The 10,078-nt window shown below is 35.5% G+C and overlaps 1 protein-coding gene across 1 annotated transcript; it reads right to left on the reverse strand.

Annotated features, from left to right (window-relative positions):
• Positions 1-6,477: 6,477 nt before the first annotated feature.
• On the reverse strand, positions 6,478-9,575 carry LOC107428717 (probable nucleoredoxin 1). Its single transcript, XM_016039298.4, has 4 exons — positions 9,257-9,575; positions 8,064-8,534; positions 7,461-7,940; positions 6,478-7,365 (listed from the first exon to the last, which is right to left on the reverse strand). Exons 1-4 carry the CDS (start codon positions 9,338-9,340, stop codon positions 6,742-6,744), a joined length of 1,659 nt encoding a protein of 552 aa, XP_015894784.3. The 5' UTR covers positions 9,341-9,575; the 3' UTR covers positions 6,478-6,741.
• Positions 9,576-10,078: the final 503 nt, after the last annotated feature.

A 10,078-nucleotide genomic window follows, 5' to 3' on the forward strand; every position in this document is an offset into this window, starting at 1 on the left:
CTGGATCAACAATATCTCTATCAGGAACAACTATACTGGGAATGAAAACACTTTCTTCTCTAAATTGAGATTCCCTTGGACTATTACTATCACCAAACCCAAAATCATCTTCAAAATAAATGGCCCTGTCTGATTCCACAATCCTGGTGGTGTGAGAAGGACAAAAGAATCTTGAACCCCTAGATCCTATACAATAGCCAACAAAATATCCACTAATGGTTTTAGGATCCAACTTCTTAATTTGGGGATTATAAATCCTTACTTCAGCTTTGCAACCCCATATTCGAAAATGGTGCAAATTAGGTTTTCTTCCTGACCACAACTCAAAAGGTGTCTTAGGAACGGACTTACTTGGAACTTGATTCAAAATATAAGCTGCCATCCTTAAAGCCTCTCCCCACAAATAATCTGGCAAATTAAAATTTGCCAACATAGACCGCACCATATCTAACAAAGTTCTATTCCTTCTCTCAGCTATCCCATTTTGCTGAGGTGTACCAAGCATCGTATATTGCGCATCAATGCCACACTCACGCAAATAAATAGCAAAAGGCCCTGGGTTCCTTCCAGTCTCATCATATCTATCATAAAACTCACCACCTCTATCAGACCTTACAGCTTTTATTTTCTTATTCTTTTGAAGCTCCATCTTTACCTTAAACTCTTTAAAGGCAACCAAAGAATTTGACTTCTCACGAATAAGCTCAACATATCCATAATGAGAGTAATCGTCAATGAAGGTAATAAAATATCTATAACCACCTAAAGTAGTTGGTGTAAAAGGTCCACATATGTCAGTGTGGATTAACTCCAAAACATCTCCACACCTAGCTAACTTATCCTTTCTTACCTTGGCAGTTAACTTCCCTTTCACACATTCAACACAAGTCAACAGATCAGAGAAATCAAGATTAGGAAGTGTCCCATCCTTCACTAACCTTTCCATTCTGTGCCTAGAAATATGTCCCAAATGTTTATGCCATAATATTGAGGAATTGTCATTAACTCTTGGGCGTTTGGAAGCAACAATAGAATTAACAGAGAAATTGAGACCATTATTAAATAAATCAAGCTTATATAAATTGCCACATAAAATTCCAAAACCAACAACTTTACCATCCTTAAATAATTCAACTTTGTTATTTCCAAACAAAAAACTATAACCTTAACTATCCAAAACAGAAATAGATAACAAGTTCCTTCTTATTGAAGGTACATAAGAAACTTCTTACAACTCCAAAGCATATCCAGTGGCAAGCTTCAACTTGATTGTTCCCACAATGTCCACCTTCACTCTTGAGCTATCTCCCATATAAACATGCTGCTCAAGATTGGTTGGGCCCCTTCGGCTTATCATCCCCTGCAATGAATTAGTAACATGAATTGTAGCTCCAGTATCTAACCACCAAGAATTCATAGGCACATCGATAATATTGGTCTCAATCATTAAAATATTACCTTTCTTCTCTTGCTTTCCCTTTAAGGTCCAACAATTTATCTTCTTATGCCCAACTTTATTGCAGTATCCACACCTTCCATTGAAGTACTCTTTCCTTTCTCTAATCTGAAAACCACCATCCCTCGGCCCTTTAGGCTTCATACCAGAAAACTTCTTCCTATTGGGGTTAAAACCCTGCCCAGGCTTGAAACCTTGTCCTGGCTTGAATCCTTGTCCCTTCTTTTGGAAAAACTTCTTGGACTTATCTACCTGATGTGAAACCATAGCAACAGACCTAGACTTACTTAATTTAATATCATCCTCTTCCTTGACAAGGATAGTAGTCAATTCCTCCAAACTACAACCTTCTTTCTTAGTATTCAAACTCGACCTTATATTATCAAACTGTGATGGAAGACTCCTCATTATAGAATAGGTCAAGAACTCCTCTCCAATGTCCATCTTAAGATCCTTCAGCTTATTATAATAGGAAGAAAGTAGCATAATATGGTCCCTTACTCCTTTAATACCATCATACTTGGTATTATTCAATAGGTCCAAATAATGATGCTTCTCATTCATATCAAACTTGATAAACTTCTTTCCTATCTCTTCAAGAAGTCCCTTTGCAGTATCCACTTTAGGAATACTAGCATATATGGCCTCATCCATGTAATTCTCCATCATCATCATACAACACTTATTAGAGTGTTTCCAATCCTCATAAAGTTTCTTAGCGGCTGCAGTACTCTCATCAGTCGGTATCTCTGGTGGATCTATCTCCAAAGCCAAATCCAATTTTATGAAAGTCAAATTCATAACTAAGGTTTTCTTCCATTTCTGATAATTTGTCCCATCCAATTTCATCATGGCAGTCATGGGCATAATATTTGGGGTACTACTAGCTGTAAAAATAGTAAACAACAAGACATTCAAAAAATTTAAGACAATTCAATTACTATTTTCCAGCCCCTCAACACAAAAAAACACAAACATAAATATCGCTTAGGGTCTTTGTAGCACTAAAGATACCCTTACGCGGGCCAGGGACAGTCAATCAAATAACCACAATCAAATGCATTAAACTGAATCCCCGACAGGGCAACTCAGAACCTGCAATACATGACATTTAATTAACTTCCACTGCCATTCCAGTCGTCATATAAAGCAACTAGAACTACCGACAGGGTAGCTTAATTACCCGTATAGACCCTGGTTAATAAGTGGGAGAAAAATAATATATTGGCAATTTCATAAAATAGGCAAATATAAAACATCCCATCCACTATGCCAATATACATTACATTGGTACACATAATGCAGATAAAATAAGTCTCACGACAGGTGAGTACCTAAAATCACACACTACTATACCAATTAGGCACAAAGCCTCTTTGGGTAAGCTCACACAATCCAATTTTCCAATCACAAATATTTAATTTATTTTAATAAAATTGGGAATGTGATAATTAAACAAATAAATAAACAATAAATAAATAAATTGAACAATTGAATCATTAAATTAATTAATAAATAAACAACAAATAAATCAATAATAATAAAAATAAAATATAAAAGAAAATAAAATAGAATAAAAATAAATAAGTTTTTTTTTTTTTTTTTGTAATTTAGGTTGCTGACGTCAGCAAGAGGGACGCTGATGTCAGCGTCTTCTTCACTGAGCCGGGTCGCACCTCCTGGTTAACTGGTCGCACGACCCGCTTCCCCAACCCGGCCTGAAAACCACAAAATGCCCACCGTTTTCTTCAATTCTGGTGTCTATAGATTCCTTTCAATGTGGAGAATATTATTCATGGATCAATTTGGCCTAAATACCCAGAAATTTTAACACCCAGTCATCATGAAATTCGGCCGTCGAACTCCTCGTTTTTTTTTTTTTTTTAATAACCCAAATTAACTCAAAAATATTCCATTCGATCCAAAAAGAAATTCCACAAAGAACCCAGGTCAAAATTCGAACTGAAAAAACAAGGTTTATATACTTTGCACAAATTTGATTCAAAACCCGATTACCATCAGTTTCGCATCACAATTTTTTTTTTTTTTTGGAATTTAAGATTTTCAGATCCAATTAGAAATAATAAACAATATAAAACACAATAAAGAAGAATTTTTCACCATACCAGGTCTTAATTCAAACTAAAAACAAAAAATTCACATAATTTGCACAAACTCAATATAAACCCGTTATTGCACAAAGAAGAGAAATTAATCAATAAAATTCCATCCTTAAAATTTGGATCTCCAAACAAGCCGCATATCAATATAACAATAAATTTCAAAATAATTTATTATGTATATTAACCATGCTCTGATACCAATTGTTAGAAATTTTATGGATCTAAATATACATAATAAATTCCATAAATCATAAATTATTAACCTCCAAACGCAGCCATTGATAAATTAGATCTTTAATCCTGCAAAATAGAAACAACGTAAAGTAGTGCCTATGGACACACTACTCTCAAACCACTCTCAGCTTTCTGAAAACCCTAATATCAAAATACCGTATAGCATATGTTTGTTTGCTTGCCCTAGACCTTTTATAGTCTCTGCAAGTCACACTTATCCATTAATTTTGACACACATAAAATAATAATAATTTGATAATATAATTATACTAGGAAAAATATGGATAAATCAATGGACTTATAAAGAAAGTTGGTCCTCCAGTCCAATGGGCCAACTGGAGTCTTATAGAGAGTGTGTGACCAAGGGCCCTACTACAAAATAATAAAATAAGTCAGTTCCATTAATGGCATAAATAGGCCCTGTAAGTGAGTAATTGATTATGCCAAGTCCACAAATATTAATTTAATTCAACATTTCCTTCTTTCCTAAACATAAGGGCTTCCTTCTGTGTTCGAGATCCTAATTCCTGCACTAAACCTCTATACAAATATTGCTTGAAAGTTCCCCCTTTGAAATTAGTAAAGCAAATTATGAATATCAAATTATAAAAAGAAGGATAATCACAGGAAAATTCTCTCCTCTACTGAACTATATCAATTGCCAAATCCCATCATTCAGCCAATCCAACTCCTATTTACACCAATCAGCACAAAAAGATTTTCCTACTGTTGCTTTTTTCTGATTCCCTTGAACAAAAGTCAACCTTTTTCTAAAGCCCCAATTCTTAGTGTCACTTGGTGACAAAAGAAACGGCGAAAAAAACATAACTTCACAAACTACTCAATCAAACCCAAAATCCATAATATCCCGAGAAAATAAACTAAGAGAAGTTTCAATCAAAATGATCAAAATTTTTGCTCCAAAGAGGGAACCTTTTCCATGTCTGAACCTCGTTGAGCTTAGAAAAAAGAAGGTCTATTAGAAGAGAGAAGTAGAGCACTGAAAGATGGTTAAGCAGTTAAAGGTTGAAAACTTACATGATCAACAATATTGTTGCCAATAAGAAAGTCTCTCTCCGTTGAACAGCAATTAATGTTATATTCAGCAGCAACCACAGTTCTCTGTCTCTCCTTTCAAAAGCTTTTCGATGGTTTAGACTTTAGAGCTTGTGAAAGCCAATTACTTCGTATCTTGCACTTGTTGTCCTTCGTTTCTTGCATTTTTTTTGGCAATCAGAAAAAAGAAAGGTTCGTTTTTGGTCGTTGAAAGGCAATGACGTGGCTAGATTGCTGAAGAGCAGCAGCAGATTTCTTACGATATAATATTCTATAAACTAACTTATTTTATTTTATATTAGTTGGTCGAACCATAAGAATGTGGTAATATAAGAAATTAAAAAACTGATGAATAAAAAAACTATAGTAATTATCTACTTGAGAACAATGGTAAAAGTCATATAAAAGTAATTATAATATCTATAAATATCAAATCTTTCATGCTGTCCAAGAACATTGGTACCTTTGCCAGTTGTGTTTTTCTTTTATGTTTTTTTTTAACAATACAAATTTTACTTCCAGCGTCTTATCTACTTGAATTATGGTTCCCATATATGCTAAAATATTTATCTAAATATGGAAAAAGTAAATGAAGAATATTATCCCTTTTCTTTAAGTTGATATGCCTACATTAGCCAGCACCTTTGGCTGATTGAGTTCAAGTACCTTTGGGAGTCCACCATTCATTATTTGAGTCTCTCATTATCGTTACAAACAATTACTACCAAGTTTGTTTATAAACTCATTATGTTCGGTGTGGGACTTATGCTTTACTTTCTCAAGTCACCCTTTTGCTATTGCTTCCACATGTTCATCCAAATGCTCCTTTGCCTTAGTCTTTGGAATTTGGATGTTTGTTTCTTGATCCTTCTTCAGAGCTTCCTCTTTGGGTGGAGATCAAAATCACACCTCTTTACAGTAGAAAGATCAAGTATATCCAGTGTCTTCACACCTATAGCATCTATATTCGAAGTGACGAGTGAGTATAAGCTCATGTGCAACACTTGAGAAGACTAGCACGTGATGCACATGTGCGACACTCGAGAGTCTTTTCTTTCCTTTTCAGCTTAAAAAATCTATTAATAACAATTTCATTCTACTTCGATATCCTAAACTCTCATGATTTATAAATGTGGATGTGAACCGCATACCAACTGGGTCAACTGACACAACACACATAGTAGACCTCTCGTTCTCTTAGCTTACTACATCCCTTTCTCTTTGGGCATCGTACCCTTTCAATGAATACAATATGGGTCAAAATCAGATATTCAGTCAAAGATTATGGGCTTTGATTTCATTGTCCACGGCATTAAAAAAAAAAAAATTTTTTAAAAAAAAGGTAATACATTCAGGCCTTATGTTTAATGTGAGATTTTTCATTATAATTACATCCCTAACCAAATTGAAAAAAATCTTTCTTTTACTTCTAAATTCACTAAGAACATAGCTTTGGTTTCAAATTGCCTAAAAATGAATAAAACATGGGAAGATAAAGCAAGAAGAAAATTTGATAAAATAGTAAAATGTTGCAAAATAAACCAATTTCTCTTTGGTGAATTTTTATTTTTATTATATGGTTTATATTGGCTTGTTTTAAGTGTAAGATATGTAAGAGATAATAGCTATAAAAGTATAAAATTATACAAGATACAAGAAGTCGATTTTCTTCTTCTTTCAACCTCAACTGCATAGCAGTAGCACAATATTTTATATCACAGCAACTCCAGTACATTGTGCTTACGAGCATCCACTCACGTAGAAAACATAACTACAAGCACTTGAGATATAACTAGAAAACCATGCTCATAAAGGCACGCAGATATATTGTATAATTCACAAGTTTCTTAAACTCTACGGCAAACATCATTATCATACGAATTCACGCTTGTCTGTTGGATCACTGTCTGTTTCTTCATCGTTCTTCAAGGCACAATTCGGATGGAGATCAAAGTCACAATTCTTACACAAGTAGGACCAAGCATATCCCGTCTCCCTACACCCATCACAGTTGTATGAATCGCGGCGAGTGAGCAAAAGCTCATGTTCAGCATGCAAGTTATGCTTGACTTTCTCGGGCCACTGCTTTGCCATTTCCTCCAACTGTTCATCCAAATGCTTAAACTTCTCTTCTGTGAATGGATAGGCATCAGGCCCAAAGTAGGCTATGAACTGCCGTAATTTCTTGCTCACTGTCCGGCCAGAGAGGCCAATGGCTATGGCTGGATGAGTGCCTTGGTTTTTGAATTTTTTCACCAGGTTTTTCTTCCTCTCCTCTCTGAAAGGAAGAGCTAACCAAGGCATGCTTGAAAAGAATTCATCGAAGGAAGCCTGATTACGATCACTTGAGATGAATATCACTTCAAATGAATGGTCTTTTGCCTTTATGTCGTGGTATGTTTTAATAAGCTTAGGCAGGAATCCACGACATGAGCGACACCCATGAGTTGAGTGATGAAGTATGATGTTCTTTCCAACAAGTTCAGATACCGGTACCTATCCACAGACAATATACAATTTGGTTAACGAAAACAAGACTCAAGCAAGAGAGGTATTGATTGAAGAGTTGCTTATTTTATTTTTCATTTTACCTTGGCCCCATCTTTTCCAATGACAAAATTCAGATCTCCAAGAACCAATAATGACTCAAGGGTTTGAGCTTCCTCTTTTGCCTTCTCAATCTCAAGGAGCTCTTTGAACTTCTCTGGGGTGAATGGATATGCCAGAACTCCATGCTCTTCAATGGCATTAGCAACTTTTGCATGGAGAATTTTGCCATCTGGGCCAATAACAACCAAAGTGGGAAGGTCTAACGACTCAGAAAAAGGGAAAACATTTCCCCAGCTATTGTCCTCGAATGGAAATGAAAACCAAGGCATATTTTTAAAATCTTGCTCAAATGATTCTTCAACATTGTCAAGTGGAATCAATACAATCTCAAAGCTTTCTCCCTTAGCTTTGAGTTTCTCATAAACCTCCACTAGTTTTGGCGTAAATTCAACGCATGACTGGTGTGAAGAAGCTGAGAAATACAGACCAACTGTTTTCCCTTCAAGTTCAGAGACAGGCACCTATGCACATTAAGAAGAATACTCATCAGGTTAATATATTTTTCAGTCCAACATATAAGTTCAAAAAATTTGAGATGTAACTACACAAAACTCTCAAATAACACAATGCAACAGAAAAATGACCATATTTCCATCAGGTGAGATTACGAAGTCACGGAAAGGTGAGACCAAGATTGATCTCAGGGACTGTTCCTCTTTTGCCGCTTCATCTAGTTCTCTTCTTCTTTCTGCCGTAAAAGGATATCCTTCAACTCCATACTTCTGAATAGTTTCGACTCCATGGTCACCCAAGATTTTTCCATTTTCACCAATGATCACAAGGTATGGTATTTCACTGACCTTGAACAATACATCTAACTGGTAACGTGTCTCTGAATCAGAAAACGGGACTGCAAGCCATGGCATTTTGGAGAAATACCCGTTAAATGGCTCCTCATCTTTATCGGCTGAGACAAAGACAACCTCAAAATCACCTTTTGAGGCAACTTCATTGTACACCTCCACTAAGTATGGGTTGAAACGATGACATCGTCGACACCATGATGCTGAGAAATACAACCCAAACTTCTTCCCCCTCAAGCTGTCTACCTTAACCTGTAAATTAAGAATTTAACAAGTATTCATTTCTCAGTTCTCAATCATGTAGACAGAAACCTACAATGTCATTTTTATTTCCCAAAAAAAAAAAAAAAAAAAAAAAAAGGAATTTCTGTATTCGTGATCCTAGTTCATGCAATGGCCATTGCTATCATAATCAGTTATGATTAAGAAAAAACTGCAGATGCCTTGTCATGAATAGCAGAGTTCACGATTACTTAGTGCATTTTCATGTCCCAATTAATTTATCCAACATATCATTTATCAGTTTGCTAAGTTTAAATTCACATCTTGATTAAAATCTCCACCATTGAAATCATTGAAGCAAATTACAAGAACATAGAAAGAAGTATTATACCAGGACATTTCTCGTTTCTATTGAACTATATGAATAGTCTATTCCTCAAAAACATAATGCAAATCCCATCAATCAGCCTGTACAACCTCAAGTGTTATTTTGATTTCGTTTTCCTTTCAATAAACCTCAGCCTCTTTTTTCCTTTTCAAAATCTTCTAAATATCAGGCAACCAAATTAAAGCCCAATTTTTTAAGCACTTCATTTTCACAACCACAGAAACGAGAAAAAAGCATCACTTTTCTCATACAACTCAATCAAACCCATAACCCATACTTTCCCTACAAAATAAACAGAAAAAAATTGAAGGAACTAGATAATAATAAAAAATAATAAAAAAGGAATAAAGTTGAAAACTTTTACCTGATCACCGTTGTTGCGAACGAGAAAGTCTCTCTCTGTAGAAGAGAGGAGAGAGAGATAGTCGGGGGTGGTAGTCTCGGTCATCTGAGCAATGTAATCTTCAGCAACCAAAATTCTTTTCTCTACGTTTCCGGAGCTTTTCAATGGTAAAAAGCTTGTGAAAGCCAACGGACGAAGACTTTGGGTCCTCCATAACACTTTTGCATATCTTGCATTTTGTTAGGGAACAAGAAAAAGAAGCTTTACTCTTTTTTTACTGGCCAGAAAGAAAGGGAAAAACGTGGCATGATTGCTCAAGAGCAGTTTTCTTAATTTTCATTTTCTTTTTTTTTTTTTTTTTTTTTTTTAAAAAAAAACATCTTTATAAATTAATAACATGGAGTACAATGGTCAGCTTGAAGAGCACTGTGAAGCCACTGTGGGCTAAACTCAAGCCAAGTCTCAGTTATACAGACCAGTAGCATAATTAGCAATAGAATGAGCCACAATATTTGTTCCCTACAGTTAAAGGAACAAAACAAGGACTTATTATGAGAGCAGAGTCCTTATATTGTCTACCAAAAAACAAAAAGGACCCAGCTGGTGTCCAATACCACCGTCATTTACTAAACGGACAGCACCAAGGCAGCCGCTCACAATCTCTCCACAGCTAAAGCCCTGCTTCCAAACAGAAAAAGATTGCGCCACGGACTGCAATCAGCTCCGCATAAAGAACCGACCATGAACCCTCAAAAGGTTTAGCTAGAGCCCCCATCGGTTCCCCAGCATTATTCCTAACAACAACACCAACTCCAATTCTCTGAGTACACGATTTCACAGAAT

This window comes from Ziziphus jujuba, chromosome 12, assembly GCF_031755915.1.
Source record: "Ziziphus jujuba cultivar Dongzao chromosome 12, ASM3175591v1".
Classification (NCBI taxonomy): domain Eukaryota; kingdom Viridiplantae; phylum Streptophyta; class Magnoliopsida; order Rosales; family Rhamnaceae; genus Ziziphus; species Ziziphus jujuba.